The following is a 17,028-nucleotide window of genomic DNA, read 5'->3' as shown; positions in this document are numbered from 1 at the left end:
AGGGTCTTAAAAACCCTTAAGTATTCATGTCTGAGACATACGCATAAATATTAGAAATTAGTTTAAGGACAAACGTGTAATTGTGCCAGAAGATTAGTTTATTTTGTAATAGTAATATTAATATTGGTAATATAAAATATTCAAAATGTAGTAATTTGAAATGAATGAGTTGGAATGAGAAATTATGAAAATCAGTCAATTAGAGCCCGAAATAGATGATAGAGCCCTTAATACAACTAAAATTTTAGTATGTTTTTATTTACTTGTGTTTCTACGTAATATGCACAATTTTATGTGTGCAATTATCTCCATACTTACATACAGAGAGAGATAGAAAGACGGGGAGACCGGAAGATTGATAACATTTATTTTTAAATTTTAGTTTTGTCATTTGTAGCAAATGTCATAACTTAGCGTTTAAAAAATTCTGCCTCTTTAAATTAAAATTGTTTTTAGCTTATTACTAGAATGAGAGCTACAAAATTGCTCTAGAAACAGAGAGAAGCCCATAGGAATAACAGTTTATGATGATAATCTTAAGCATGTTAATATGGCACATTTCCAAAGTGAGTTTTTGGAATGTTTACAAATGTTTTGACTTGATGACTTGGTGTATTTCAATACTGTAATGTTTGTCTCGTGTGACATGAGAGATTATTTTAAATAAAGCTAGTTGTTATATTTCCAATGATAACATTTTTAAAGGTTGGCAGCAATAGAAATAGATCCCTTCACAAACTCATGTGTGTAAAGTTATAAGAAATATCCTTCTGGTGCAAGGCTATAGAATTAATAACTGAAATGACTTGAATTTTCCCATTCCTCCAAAATCCCATTTCAGGTACAGACTAGAAGTAACATCTTAATGTGTCACTACACCAACAAGCAATGATTTCTTACAGGGCAGGAAAAGAAGCTCTTCTTCTTCTCCGGAGTGTGAGATATGGTCAGGCTATCACAACAACACATGTGGGTTTGCTGGAGGGAGTTTGTGTTTAAGCTCCAGCGTGACCTGATCTGAATGCCACACTCTGATCTTCCTTTGATGTGAGAATGTTGAAAGTCTGGCAGAATCAGGCATTTAGACAAGCATGCATACTTTCAATCTAACATGTTCTTGTTTATTTCAGGGCATTAAATGTGAAAAAAACCAGGATCTAGCTGAGCATCAAAGGTTGTTTTGGATGTGTTTAACAGCATTGATAATTTGGGATGCTTTGCATTGCGTGAGAAACATTTCCTCTTCACCTAAATATCATTCCACTTCTTTCCTGTTGAAAATGTATACAGCTTTTGCATGCTCAATGAAAAGAAATGATTCTAAATCCTATTGAAATCAAAGAAATAAGTCATGCCATTTAGTTAGTTCATATAATGGTGGTTTTAATACCCATGATTATTGATATTATGTTAAAACTACACATGATGATATAATAGCCCAGTGGTAGTGTCTGACTGAGACTTTAATATGTTAAATGGGGGGTTTTACCCGTTTAACATGCCGCCCTCAGTGCCAAACTTTCTTCCTCTCTCCATTTTGAGTTCAATTCAATTTTATTTTTATAGCTCCTTTCACAAATTTGCAGTGTTGGAATGCAGATTTAAAAAAAAGTTAATTTGTACCACTTTGGATGATGTAATCACCACTCATTAACAATTGTCTCGAAGAAATTCCTGTTTCACTACACAAATGTTTCAACAATATATAACCAACAGAATATTTAGAACCACTTTAAAATGTTAGAAATGTATCTTTAAGATTTAAATATATACAGTAAGTAATAATAATAATAAATAAATAAATAAAAACTGAAACGGGAACGGGAACATTTACATTACATTTATGCATTTGGCAGACGCTTTTATCCAAAGCGACTTACATTGCATTATCCTATACATTTATACTTGGGTATCTGCAATCCCCTGGGATCGAACCCACCTCTTACCACTGAGCTACAGGAAAGCTAAAGTACTTCCTATTAAAGTTCCTACTAAAGTAAAGGAAAGTACTTCTGGATCACTGTTCACAATTTAGGAAGTAGTTACAAAAAAATTATAATAAATTATATTGCAATTTTCTCAATACAATATAATTTTACAAACATCATTTTTTAAAATTACATAATTTTAATTTAACAAATTGAAGATGAGTTTGAAGAATATTGTTGTTTTATTGTATTTCTTTTGCAATGATATTGCTATTGGGAATTTTTTGGCCTTGATAATCTTGTAGTCAAAATCTTGCATAATAAACAACTGAATAAAGTTATTTTTTATTGACATTCCTTATTTATTGGATATTCTTTATTATAGAATCCAAAGAGCTCAGATGGCCAGAATATCACCTTGACCCACCACCACTGACATTAACTTCACAGAGATCTTTAAGCTTGTGATGCAGGACCAAACTTTTCAATTCCTTTAGCTCATCATGTTGATTTATTGATTGACTGACTGCATGATATACAGGAGGATATACAAGTGATGACTGAACTTTAAGGGCAGCTAATATACCAGCGCCATCTTGTGTCGACTTGTGAATCCGACACTACAAAATGAGAACTAGTATTTTACACAGGACATTATGTTTTGTCAGTATACTATAATAACATAATATGCATATGTATAAAATCATAATCTATATCTTACGGATGACTTTCAATTCTCTTTTTATTCTGTATAAGCCTACATCCAAATTATGGACGAAGTATGAGTCACAGACAAAGTGAATTTGTTAAACCTTTAATAAAATAAGAAAAAAATGCTCTAGTTTAAATATTGTGTTGCCAAGAGCTATTAAATAACCTTATTTTTTAGGTACATAGAAAAAGAGACCAGCCACCAGCAACATACAGTATGAACAATGATTCGACTCATTCGACTCTTTAAAGATGTGAGTCACATGTGGAGCTGTCCAGGTGCTGAAATGATCCCCTGTACACGATAAATGAAGGCATTGCCATGACCAATGAAATATCAATTTCTTTTTTTCAAAGATTGATGTAATATAAGTACTTTATGTAATAAATCTAAAAATGCGTATAATCCTATCACCCTCGTAAACGTGAAGATCGAAAACATGCGTGTCTGTGTGGGAACCGTGCTCGAGCTTTTAAAAAAATTGATTGCGTGCTGCCACCATGTGGAATTCTCCCAAAACACCAATCTACACATCATTCCCTCTTACGTCCCACATTCAAGGCAAAAAACTTCCCATTAAAGAGGGCTTTTCAAGGTTAAGGAGATGTCCTCTTAAACGCAACCCTCTAAACCACACCATCTCCCTTATGGATGTTCATAATGAATAACCTAGTCAACCTGACTAAGAACAGGTGTTTAAGTGCATGAATAAAACATGAGGCACTAATATGTTTGGTGTGCTTTTAGGACTGTTGTCCCTGATGTCTTCAAGGTCAGAATGACATTCTGAGCATTGGAGAACTGTGTAGTGTGTTGCGAAGTGTTTGTTCGTGACTTGCTTTTTCATTTAAGGCACCAGGTCCTGCGGGCAAGTGCCAGAGCTGTCGTAATGCTCATGCTGATGCCTCAAGAGAAATGAGATGTGTTTCAGAAGCAGTCTGTGATGTTGTGGAGAGGTACGAGGATTACCAACCGTGCGTCATGCTCGTGGCACATCGAATAAATACTCGATTCGCACATTAAATTGCAGCAACCTTACTTTGGAAAAAGTCACCGTGATTCTTTCTTTCTTTTTGCGGCTATTTGAGCGTTGATCTACAGGAGGCAACATCTGGAGTCGCGGAAATCTAGTTGCCTGCAGATTTTGGATACTGTTGCGCTCACAGTGATCTTTCAAAAGGTAAGTGGAGTGTCTTTAAATGTCCCCTTTCATAATTTAAAGAATAAATCGAAATATTAATGTAACAGGTGCTTTTCAACAGTCGAGTAAAACGCAGCACGAGCGCAGTCTGCGCCAGTTTGTTCACCTGGTAAAGCGGCACTAAAGATGGATTTTATTGGGAATCTATTTCATACTGATGTATAGGCTACCATATCTAAAAAGCCATTTTCATTCCTTTTTAAACAGCAGTCATCTATACATCTTCTAAATTGAAAAATCAATATTCAGCATATAATCAATGTTTACATGTGTGGATATTGTGTGATTAATATTGGCTGAATGGTGGGCACCTGATTTATTTGTATAACTATTAGAGCCCCATTTGCGCATTTCAGTATGCAACAATGTGCCAAATTGGAGAGGTTTGTCGAAGGGAAAGCCTTAAAATGATTTGGAGTTAATATTTTTCGAGCCACGTCCAATGGGAGAATGGTAATTTTGTGTGTCTTGTTAAAAGTGCTTTAATCCTTCATCGGGAAAAAGCAAAAAAATTAATTCTATTCAGATACGAATCGACTTTTCTACTTCTTCAAACCCCCCCCAAAAAACCTTATCAATAGTGATGTTGAGAATCAGTTAATAGCATCGCTAGACTACACTAAAGATTGTGAACACTTTCATTTAAGTTAATTGAAGCCTACAACTTCATTGATTCGGCACCTCTTTATTTGTGAAGCTGAACGAGTTGCTGAACGTCCGCTCTCTCACCTTCGGTCATCTTTTCTCTTCTGCTGAAACAGAAGCAGTTCCTCGGAGAGTGACAGTGCACTTTGGATTGAGGACTTAAACACTTGGGAGTGATGGCGGCGTCGGCACCCTCCTCCTCCTCCTCCTCCTCTGGCGGTGATCCGGATCCCAACTCGACAAATTTACGGCCAGCCTCCTCAAGTAGGTCCATCGCCGATAAACCGCTATTTCACTCCGGCTATTTGCTTTGTGGCCAACGTCATTAATCTTGTCGCTGAGGCGGGAAAACGGCGCTGTTCGCAAAGCTTCAGGACCAACAAATCACAGTGGCGTTGCGCGCGCACCAGCCAGACGAATGTCGCTGTCAACATATTCTAGGTGATGCCTTTAAAAGCACCTGCTCACAGGTCATTAGTGAAGACAGATGAGCAGACAACTCTCTTTTAATTTTCTCACTTTTCTGTATTAGACGTATGGAAATGGTTGTAACAATTGTTATTATTCATATTGAAATTACTATGATTAGCCTATTATTTATAACATTCTATAGCTACGTCTAACTGGCAATTCCAATAAATTGTATACATATATATATACATAAATATATATATTATTATTATTATCTGTCGTCTCAGTTAAAAAATAAATGAATGATCTCAGGTCTGGCTGTAGAAGTGTCTCATTATGTGAAGTGTGGCTATAATTGTTGCCTCTCTAAATCGGTGCTAATGGGTCGCTTCTCGCTTCAGTGTGTTTCTCTCAGATGGGGGAGGCACAGCGTGCTGTTTATTAATAGCTTTTTTCAGCTTCAGAGAATTTCCTTATAACCGGAACAAAAAACACGCTCTTAAAAAATTAGTCACGGAATATTGGGACCGTTTTTTTCGCACAATCTCAAAAACGAAGGTGCCTCATATGGTCCTTTTAGCGATGCCATTAAAGAACCATTTTCTGTTTCCCCAAATAACGTTTTTAAGCCAACGGATCTCAAAAGAATAATTTATTTTTCGTTTTTCGTTTGGATTTTTTACATTACGACGAATTTAACAGAAAGGTTCTGGGGATGTTATAGATTCTCAATGATGGCCTGAGACGGAACCTTCATTTTTAAAGAGCTGCAGGGAAAACCATCGATGGTCTCTTATTGTGGCTATCCTATTCTTATAGGTAGGCTACTCTGTGGTTTATTTGGGTTACTTATGCAGGCCTATAGGCCTATATGTCTTATGTCTACATAAAACAATCACACATGAAATGTTCCACAGCCTGTTAAACACAAAGGGTTATTAAAATAATATAGGTCCACGTTTTGGATTTTAGAATATGTTTTTTTCGTCAAAATAAAGATTTAAAATCATCACATAACATATATTATTTAGCCTACATCACAGCCAGAAAATATAATTTTTGTTAAAGGTCTATGTGCCTATACATGGGTAAACGAAAAAGAAAAAGGCTAAATATCCTCACAAGATTTAATGGGGAAGGGTTTTGGATGGGGAAGTGATTTGAAGAAGAAAAGAAAGGGTCGCTGGGAGACTGAGGTCTGGACCGACAGAGATAATGACAGAGTAAATGATGCTGAACTCGTAATGGCACTGCTGAGGTTTTGGGACGCAGGGGCGGGCGGGGCAGCGAGCTCCAATAGATCCTCTTCTCCAGATTTGTCTTATTTTTCAATTCTGTTCATCTCCTAGCATTAATCCCATATAAGTGGCACGATTTTAAGAGAGGGATTTATTTATTTTATTCAGCAGGAAGGCGGCCACCATAATTATCATTTTGTCACATCAGTAAGAGCTTTTGTCATTTTCGCACTTTTCCCCAATAGACTATGACTGGAGTGGAGTCGCACATGGATGTACGAGAAAGCTTGGAATGAAGATATGCGGTAAGTGTTCGGACCAACACAAAAAAATGTCTCCCATTATATGAAAGAAGCGCGACAGTTCTAATGAATAAGGAACGCGCGAAATAAAGTCTTAAAATAAATTAGTTGTCAAACTTAATTGCTATTTCATAGTTAGATGTTTCTCTTTGGCGCCCCTCTCTGGTGGATATGGCCAAAGCAACTTTGACCGCCCTTACCTATAGCAATTGCATTCGTTATTTACCATCAAATTGGGCTAAACTTTATTGGAATTGAAACACATGTTTTGAGACAGGCTTTCAAAACATTATATTGTCTGGCATATAACAGTGTGCAATGGGGTTGCAGATACATCTATAATAATCCGCGACTACGTTTAAAGAGAAAATATTGATTTCTCAATATCTGCACAGGAGACAGGCTTTCAAAACATTATTTTGTATGGCATATAACTATGTGCAATGGGGTGGCAGATAAATCTGTAATAACCCGAGATACGGTCAACGTGAGGGAATTTACGGCCAATGGAAATCTATTAAAATACTATCCGTCAAGCCTCTGTTTTGCCGAGATAACACAAATCGTCTCTACATAATGCGAAACTGGTATTGTTAAGAGATTCGGGATCTGATGCTGTACGTGGAAAGAAATGATCCTCCCTAAATCACAAACTGTTCATGGTTGTGTTTCCATAGGAAAGCAACTTCAATTGTCATATTTAAATGTTAGGTTAAAATGTAAATGTCTAACCGAGTAAATACAAATAAAATACGATTACACATAAGTGTGAAATGATTAAAATTATTTTAAGGTTGTTTAAAATGTGCTTGCCTACATGGCTTTATGTGATGTGGCGCACAGAGATTGGTAAAAAAGTGACATTTTACAGGCTATGTAGCAATAAAAAGGGCATAATTCCCTCGATGCTATTCTTTCACACGTCTCTTTCTAATCCATTGATAAACTGAAACCTTTGAGAGGTTCATTTTTATTTAAAAAAGAAAATCAATTGTTAAACGCCCTGCAAATTTTAAGTTTAATCTTTTATTTGATTAATAATGTTAATTACATGTAAAATTAGTCGTGCACAAAAAATGCTGCGTAAAGAGCTTGTGAAATAAATACCCAGGAGTATGTGCGTGCGCGCAGCATCAGGACTGAGTCCCCAGAACGCGCATCTGTCTCGTGTGATAAACAGCGGCTTTACAGAAGATTTTCAGCGGCTCTAGATGACTATTGGCTCTTAATACGGGGCAATGATGTCATCGACTGTGACCTCCCACCAGATAAACCATAAAAAACACGGACATCTCGAACAAAAAGAACATCCCCACATGCCGTGCGCTGCGAAGTTTACTCGAGTTCAGTTATTTGCTACTATGTTTGGAAAAAGAGATCCCTCACTACAGTCCTCCTCTCTGTGTGGTCGTGTAGGATTCTTGCAGAAGAACAATAATCTTGACGACAAGAGCCGAATTGTCGGCCTTTTTAACGACCAGCAGCCATCCAAGAGCATTTTCACACAGGACAACGAGCGAGAGTCTCGCTTCAGACGCACAGAGACAGACTTCTCCAATCTATACGCGCGAGGTGAGGATAAAATCTTTCATTTTCACAGGCTTTCTACAATATAACCAACCACCTTTATCAGCCGGACACCACAAATATACAAAAAAAATTGTGTGTGTGGTTATGGAAGATTATGTTGAAGGTTTTAATGTGCCCTTTAGGGTCTATTTTGGTTATGGCCCTCCTATATCATTATTTCATCTTATTTATAGAGCCAAAAAGCCATTAGAACAATAAATAACATGGAGAAAACAGAATTACAAAGTTTTCGTGTCTCATTTGATGTGGTATTTTATTGAGATAAGTTGGGATGATTGTATGCCTTGACACCTGATTGTGAAAAATAGTACACTATGAAGCATATGTTATATAAGTTTAGTACAATACAGTACATTGTAGAATCAGTAATATACTTAATATGTCAACATACTTATAAAAATATGAGTTTTGATTCATATACAAAAATACAAATGAATTGTTTGGCATTATGTGAGTAACAAATCTGATCACAGATCTTCTTCCGGCCAAAAATGGAGAGGAGTACACGATCCAGTTTCTCCTGGAGGTTGTGGACATCCTGACTAACTATGTGCGGAAGACCTTTGACAGATCCACCAAAGTGCTGGACTTCCACCATCCCCATCAGCTGCTGGAGGGTATCGAGGGGTTTAACTTAGAGCTGAGCGATCAGCCAGAGAGCCTGGAGCAGATTCTGGTGGACTGCAGGGATACACTTAAATATGGAGTTCGGACAGGTGGGAACATTAAGTAACTCCTCTTTGAACCAGTTAATACATTTGTAAGAAGCACAGTCAAGAAATGCATTTGATAAAAAAGTGCTGTGTTTCACGAAGAAAGTTTGACAATGGTAGTTTTGGTTTCAGTTTGACAAAAGAGCTTTACTCAAATCAAGATGCTTCAATTTGTTTCAAGGTAAATCAAGTTAGGACTACTCTATTATATGAGTACACATTCGCCAATCACAGGACACAGACAGAATCAAGTTTGATTGATTTTGCTGAAAATGATTATGACAATAAAGAATTTACACTCATTTCATCAAGACGAAACACAGCTGCCACCGGTTGCTTGCTTTTTCAAATAGCAGATGTAGGAAACACTTTTCGGAGGAGTCATTTATACAATAATCTAATTACACTATTGAATATGTAATTAGTAACTAGTAGTTAATTACTTTTTCAGAGTAACTTACCCAACACTGATAAAGAGACAGATGTATGCAAACTTAAAACAGGACCATTGGTTCAGGAGTTTAATATATCGCACCATTAGTTTAGTTTTAGGAGTTCACATATTTATTTGTCACTAAGTTTTTTTTATTTGTTTATCCTACAGGTCACCCAAGGTTTTTTAACCAGCTGTCTTCAGGTCTAGACATTATGGGTTTAGCTGGCGAGTGGCTAACTTCTACTGCAAATACTAACATGTAAGTTCCCCCTTTCTATGCTACAAATGTGCACTCCTGGTCAAATTTTATTAACTCGCTGTTTATGAAATTTGGTTAGTTTTGTTTGTAAACTAAGGACTTGTATCAAGTACACAGCGGATTAGCATTTTATAGCATTTTGCCGCCAGCTCAGAACAACACACTGTATTAGGTCTCAGCTGAAAAGATCCAGTGAGATGTGACAGAGAGTTTTGAGACCGTCTGCAGATGGACATGGCCAGAATGTAGAGTAACACCTCATTGGTCAAGGCTAATTTTCATCGACATGCTGAGACAAACCACCAGCTGAGACTTTCAATACAATCCACATCTCCACCCCATTCAGCCATCCAGCTTAAAACAATGGTAGACCTCATAAAATCTGAAGTAAATAAAATGCATTTAAGTTATTCATTTCTTGATTTTCTGTTGCGTAGTTCTCCCAATGAAAATGAAAATTCTCTCATAGTTTATTCAACCACCCTTCAAACCTGTATGACCTTTTACAAAAGAAAATATTTTGAAGAAAGTCCAGCACTGGACCCCCTTCAATTTATGGACGCAAAACCAATGCAAGTGAATGGTGGCCAGTCAACAACATTCTTCAAAATATCTTCTTCTGTGTTTTGCGGAAGCAAGAAATACATACCGGTTTGAAATGACATGGCTGATAGATCTGGATGGAAACATACACTTGTTTCTTGTTTTATTTCATTTTATTATTCTATTTCATTGATCCCATTCATCACAATATTCATCTATCATATGTATTTATTTATTTATTTTATTATTCACTTCTATTCGTATTATTTGTTCCTTACTTTCCTGTTGTTTAACCTCGATGGGAGTTGTATTGTGACTTATGCTGATATGAGATTCCATTGGTCTCCATCTCAAGGTCCATAATAATGTCATGAGACAATGTTTTGATACTGTAATCATGTATGGTTAAAAACACATATTGAATCTTGTTCTAGTCAGATGAAGTTTGATAGCGCTTGACTGAGCATCAACGCACATTTTTCTGTCTTTTTAACATCACTTCGTCTCCTGCCTGCTGTTCTTCCCTTCAGCTCTATATCTTCCTGGTGGTTGGGTGAAAGGATTGACTCACAACGGAGTTGTTATTTCCAGGTTTAATTTGTTCCTGACAGAGAGAGATCTAGTGAAACTGGACTCAAAATTTAGATCTATAAGATCTATAAGCCATATCTCATAGTTGGATCTATCATGGCTGAGTAAATGATGACAGAATTTTCATTTTTGAAATGAATGTGCTGTGGCCCCGCTAGAGTGCTGTTCTCAAACATCTTGCAGTGATGCTGTCATGCCAAAAGTTAAAAGTAAATAAAAATATAATAAAATCATGCAAGAACTATTTGTAAATACGTTATCAAATTTATACCAAGACAGCATACCAACAGCAGTGAACAGCCTATATATACAGTCGACCTCTGAGGGTCACAGATTTTATGACGTCTTTCACAGCAGATGCTCAAATTCTCTTTAGATCAATAACACATTTTACGTCCCTCATTCCTGTCATTGTAAAGCATCTGTCACGGAATCTTTGGTGGTTGAGCGGGCTGTGTTTTGTGAGGCTTCTATTTAACACCAGTAATTGGTTACAGTGGATTTTATAAAAGAACAGATAGACTGTAAAAAGGAGAAGCACTACTTGATGTACCTCACAGTTACTGCAAAAAATGTGGCTAAAATTGTGGATCAGCTGAGAAAGGTCAATTGGTGCCTTGGGAATATTATATTTTTTACGCCGTGCACACAAAAAATGGTGCTATATAGCATTAAAAGTGGTTCTTGGCTCGTAATCAAAGGGAAACCACTTCAACATATCTTGGTGCTTAAGCCCCCATATGGTCCTTCAGCGGTTCTACAAAGCACCTCAGTCATCCTAAAGAACCGCGGAAGAACCTCTGAAAACCCATATGGGGTCTTAACAGGTTCTTTACACGGAGGCGGTGGTATATAGCACCTCAATCATCCCAATGAACCGCTAAAGCACCTCTGAAAAACCACTAAAGCACCAATATATGGTTCTATATAGCACTTAAAGTGGTGCCCCTATGATAACAGACCAAGAACCACTTTTAGTGCTATATAGCAACATTTTTTGGGGAGTTTATTAAAGCAGAAAATGATCTAGACATGACATAAGAGACACTGGATCATTACTGTATGTCATATATAAATGAATAGTTTGGTCAGTTTTTTATTTTTTTCAAAAAACATGTTTTATTATGTTATCATGTTTTTATTGTATTTTATTGTATACAGTAAGCTGTATTTTTTTCGTTATTTAATCAAAACAACTGCAGTTTGATTGATATTAATTGGAATGCACAATAAAAAAACATGTATTTGAAAAGTTTAAAAACAGAGTTTTAGAAGCAATCTTTTCATATATAGAACAATATGTAACAACGTTTCAAGTGCCAGGCAGCCCTGCTCTCTCCTTTTTATATTTATGATCGTTCATATTGATTACACAGAACCGTATGATCACTTGACATTTGCATTCAGTAATGAGCTGCTCATCATCAGCGGTGATGATTATTGGTGATTATGTGGAGTTAATGAGTTGAAGATGCCTCCAGTGCAGGTCCTCCCATCAGATGACATGAGTACAGATTGTTTGTGAATATTACCTCCTGCTGTCAAGACATTCATTATTGTGGGACTAGTTGAGATGACAGGTGTGTGTGTGCGTATGTGTGTGTATGTGTGTGTGTGTGCGAGCGTGTGTTAACAGGTTCACATATGAGATTGCTCCCGTGTTTGTTCTGATGGAACAGCTCACCCTGAAGAAAATGAGAGAGATTATCGGCTGGCCAAACGGAGATGGAGATGGTATTTTCTCACCAGGTGGGGCATGTAAACAGCACAATAATTAAAATTTCCACATTCATTAAAAAAAACATCCAAGATTTTTCCCATTTTTACAGCGGATGTATATGTTGTGCATAAGCAAATATTCCCCCTGACTGTGTGTTAGTAACGTTTCTGAGTATATTCAAATATTCAAAAACATATAAATATTATTAAACACATGCAAATATGCACACATATTTAATTTGACTGAAGGCACACAATGTATGGTAGCACTTACAGTTTGGTTCCACATGCTTTATTTTGTAACAATGTAATCGTCTTGTGAAATGAATGAAAATGTTTGTGTATTTTCAGGAGGAGCCGTCTCAAACATGTACAGCGTGATGGTGGCGAGGTACAAGCACTACCCTGAAGTTAAAATCAAAGGCATGGCGGCCGTTCCCAGGCTGGTGCTCTTCACCTCAGAACACGTATGTCATTTATTCTCTTTCTGACAGACCGTGTATCTCTCTATCCCGGCTTCAGTGTTTCCTGTCATTGAAATTGAGTTGCAAAAGGGTTTGTTATGTGATCCTTGGATTTCTAATGGAAAAAACCTGAAGATTTTTATCAAAATAATTTGCATTGTTACTGTAAACACCCTGTATTAAAGTCCCCTGTGGTGGATAATTTTAACCCTTGATAATAATATTTTACCATCAAAATAACACATTCACCTGTCTTAGTCTTCTGAAAATTATTTTTCCTGTCTTAAAATAGCTTGTAACCGTACACCTCAGCTTCATTAAGTATATGCAGAAAGATGAATATGCTAATTAGCCCCGCCTCCAGGCACTCAGTTCAGCGACTGTTGATATTTAAGCCTCAAACTGCTGATCCACAGGAGTCAAATGAGTTGATGTGATTGGTTACACGTTTACGGCATCATTAACATTAATCTTTTTAACTCTCTTTGGTAAACTGCTGTTTTATGATGAAAATACTCAGCAAGGATTTAAAATGATACATTTGCACATGGTTAAAGCACATTAACGTAAACATATAAACAAATTCAAAAACTAGATTTTCACCACAGGGGGTTTTAAAGAACTTCCCAGTTACAATATAATGTGTTAATATGGAGAAACAATTAGTCAAAGTAAATACAGACAAGTAAAGTGTGTCAGTCCTAACATCTGCATTTTCTTCTGTATGAACCCAAGCTTGGGTTATGTGTGACCTAAAAAATAAAGCGTGCATGACCAAAAGAAACATACCGAATAAAATAAACAAATATTCACAAAAATAGACAATTATGATCCCAGTTAAACACTAATAGTGGACTTAAAAAAAACAATCTATTATATGTCTTGTCTATATATAAATATGTTGCTTGACTTAAAATATCGTTCACAGAGTCACTATTCGATAAAGAAGGCAAGTGCAGCGCTGGGTTTTGGCACAGAGAATCTGATCTTGCTGAGTACAGATGAAAGGTGAGAGAAATCTCTCGTTGTGTTCTTAACGTCGTGGACCGTTTCGTCATTAAGACTCAGTGTTTCTTTGCTTCTTTATTAGAGGTAGAGTCATTCCAGCTGACTTGGAGGCCAAGGTCATTGATGCCAAGCAGAAGGTGAGATGGTGTGCACAAAGTTGAGCCTTATAATGAGGTCATAACCTCTTTTATGTTAAGAGCCGGTGATCACTTTTGTTAATTTAATGCACCAGTAACCAGCAATTACACTTCAGAAACTCCATGGCAATTGCTAACAACCAGCCAGAACAGGGGCATATAATCATTTGGCAAATCATTATTATATTACATAAATGTTCTGCCGACTCTGTGATGAAGAAAATTGACAAGCTAGTGGGTAAGTTTAAGAAAGGTTCATAACCAAACGTCTCACTCGTAGGGATTTGTGCCACTGTTTGTGAATGCCACCGGTGGATCTACAGTTTATGGAGCCTTTGATCCCATCAATGAGATCGCTGACATCTGTGAGAAATACAACCTGTGGCTTCATGTAGATGTAAGTTCATTCACATTTATTTGAAATGACCAAGGGACAGTTCACCAAATATAAAAATTCTGTTAACTCACCCCTCGAGTTCCAAATCTGTATAAATGTACAGTAAGTGTTAACACAGAGAAAGATGTTAAGAGGAATGCTTGTAACCAAACAAATATCCGCCACCATCGACTCCCATAGTAGGAAACAAGTTTTGAAGAAAAAAACAAATTTGGGAGAATAAAGTTAAAGAAGGCAATCTGAGCGGATCAAGAGGTTAAATGAAATCTTCTGGAGCTGATGGTGTGAATGTGTGTGTGTGTAAAGGGAGCGTGGGGCGGTGGTCTGCTGATGTCCAGGAAACACAGACACAAATTGAATGGCATTGAGAGGTAGTGCACATACAGTACAGTCTCCTATTATTTTCACACCAGACAAACACGCATGTGCTGACATCACAGACTGATTATCTTCTGTTTCTGCAGAGCCAACTCTGTCACATGGAACCCGCACAAGATGATGGGCGTTCCGTTACAATGCTCTGCCATTCTGGTCCGTGAGAAGGTGAGAGAGAAAAATGGGGTGTCAGGGGGAATGAGTCTGGATTGTAATGGAATAAAGGAAAAAGTCTGTAATGTGATATGAATAAAACTAGATGGAAGTTTAAGTGAAAAACAACGGCTGAGAGGCAAACAAAGAGGAAGGGTCAGAGAACTGAGCTCATTGGAGCATGATATCAGCTTTATGTCTGTCTCATTATTTCACAGAGTTTGACACACTATTATGTGCATCTTCACTTTTTTCTGTCTGTGTTGATCAGGGTCTTCTACAGGGCTGCAACTCCATGTGTGCTGGATATCTTTTTCAGCAGGATAAGCAGTATGACGTCACGTATGACACGGGAGATAAGGCCATACAGTGTGGTCGACACGTAGACATCTTTAAGTTCTGGCTCATGTGGAAGTCAAAGGTGAGCAGATACATTATCTGTGATATCAGAAGAACTATGACTGACCGACTGACCGAGAATTAATAAGTGTTTGGACCGACACATGGATGGATGAATAAATCAATGGACAGAAATATGGACAATGGATGGATGGATGGAAAGAGATGAATGGACAGAGAGATGGCTAGACAGATACATGTATATTGATGGGGATATATATTTGGATGGATAAATTGACCAACAGTGCATGGATGAATGTATGGATGGAAAGGGATAAGCGATGGATGGGTGAATGGATAAAAGGATGGATAGATATATGGATGGATGGATAAATTGATGAACGGTGGATGAATGGATGGATGGACACAGAGATGAATAGATAGATATATTGATGGGCGGTAGATGGATGGGTGATGGAAAGAGATGGAAAGACAGATAAATTGATGGCCGATGGATGGATGGACTGATGGAAAGAGATGGATAGAAAGATAAATTGATGGGTGATAAATGGATGGAAAGACAGATGGATGGATAGACAGATAAATTGATGGGCGATGGATGGATGGACGGATGGATGGACAGACAGATTAACTGATGGGCAATGGATGGATGGACTGATGGATGGATGGATGGATAGACGGACAAATAGATAAATTGATGAGCGATCGATGGACTGATGGATGGATAGACGGACAGATAGATAGATTGATGAGCAATCGATGGACTGATGGATGGATAGACAGATAAACTGATGGGCAATGGATGGATGGATTGACGGATGGATGAATGGACTGATGGATGGATGGATGGATGGAGGGATGGATAGACAGATTAACTGATGGGCAATGGATGGATGGACTGATTGATGGATGGATGGATGGATAGACGGACAGATAGATAAATTGATGAGTGATCGATGGACTGATGGATGGATGGATGGATAGACGGACAGATAGATAAATTGATGAGCAATCGATGGACTGATGGATGGATAGACAGATAAACTGATGGGCAATGGATGGATGGATTGACGGATGGATGAATGGACTGATGGATGGATGGAGGGATGGATAGATAGATAGACAGATTAACTGAAGTGTGATGAATGGATGGGCAGATGTTATGTACTGATAAGTAAGAGGTTTGCAGTAGTGCTGGTCTTGAGTTTTGATGTGACAGATCTTCTCTTTTTACCAGGGCACCATTGGTTTTGAGAAGCACATAGACAGATGTCTGGAGCTGTCAGAGTATCTTTACCACAAGATAAAGAACCGTGAAGGATATGAGATGGTGTTTAAAGGGGAGGTGAGTGAAAGAACATGACACATCAGTGCGTTGTCTAAAACTGTCCAAGCCAAATCCCTGCTGTCTGATTCAAGAGAAATTTACACTGAACAGATATGTGTAATATTGTCTTTTATTTTGTGTGAATAAAAATGCAATGATCTTTTCTATTAAACTTTAAAGCCATGCGTGTTGGTCAAGCAACAGTCTGTCTCTTCTCTGCCTTAGCCCCAGCACACCAACGTGTGCTTCTGGTACTTTCCTCCAAGCCTGCGAGGCCTGCCGAATGGACAGGAGAGAAGTGAAAGACTCCACAAGGTGAGAAATTTCACCAAAAACAACTTCTGCACCTTCATTTTGTGAAACTAACATCCTTCCGAACAACGTTGGTTTCTGATTTTAAAATCTAGGTTGCCCCTAAGATCAAGGCGATGATGATGGAATGTGGGACGACTATGGTGGGCTACCAGCCCCAGGGTAATAAAGTTAACTTCTTCAGAATGGTTGTCTCCAATCCAGCTG

The 17,028-nt window shown here is 37.5% G+C and overlaps 1 protein-coding gene across 2 annotated transcripts in view; it reads left to right on the top strand.

Moving 5' to 3' along the window:
- The first annotated feature begins 3,516 nt into the window (after positions 1–3,516).
- Positions 3,517–17,028, top strand: part of gad1a (glutamate decarboxylase 1a) — a 14,935-nt gene continuing 1,423 nt past the window's right edge. The window contains exons 1-17 of one of the 2 annotated variants that reach the window (XM_056755492.1): positions 3,517–3,820; positions 4,603–4,750; positions 6,381–6,440; positions 7,854–8,009; positions 8,501–8,743; positions 9,345–9,435; positions 12,206–12,318; positions 12,640–12,755; positions 13,681–13,760; positions 13,843–13,897; positions 14,178–14,294; positions 14,601–14,665; positions 14,759–14,837; positions 15,094–15,243; positions 16,420–16,527; positions 16,735–16,824; positions 16,917–17,028. The exon at positions 16,917–17,028 is cut by the window's right edge and continues 1,423 nt beyond it. In XM_056755492.1, the coding sequence (XP_056611470.1) occupies positions 4,663–4,750; positions 6,381–6,440; positions 7,854–8,009; positions 8,501–8,743; positions 9,345–9,435; positions 12,206–12,318; positions 12,640–12,755; positions 13,681–13,760; positions 13,843–13,897; positions 14,178–14,294; positions 14,601–14,665; positions 14,759–14,837; positions 15,094–15,243; positions 16,420–16,527; positions 16,735–16,824; positions 16,917–17,028 (1,723 nt within the window). In that variant the 5' untranslated portion in view covers positions 3,517–3,820; positions 4,603–4,662. Of the gene's footprint in view, positions 3,821–4,602; positions 4,751–5,693; positions 5,717–6,380; positions 6,441–7,853; positions 8,010–8,500; positions 8,744–9,344; positions 9,436–12,205; positions 12,319–12,639; positions 12,756–13,680; positions 13,761–13,842; positions 13,898–14,177; positions 14,295–14,600; positions 14,666–14,758; positions 14,838–15,093; positions 15,244–16,419; positions 16,528–16,734; positions 16,825–16,916 lie in introns of those variants that run through there. The other variant, XM_056755493.1, reaches the window with a different exon arrangement.

Source organism: Triplophysa dalaica, chromosome 8 (genome assembly GCF_015846415.1).
Source record: "Triplophysa dalaica isolate WHDGS20190420 chromosome 8, ASM1584641v1, whole genome shotgun sequence".
Taxonomy (NCBI): Eukaryota; Metazoa; Chordata; class Actinopteri; order Cypriniformes; family Nemacheilidae; genus Triplophysa; species Triplophysa dalaica.
Note: the sequence above shows the minus strand (reverse complement) of the source record. Positions and strands in the feature narration are given on the sequence as shown.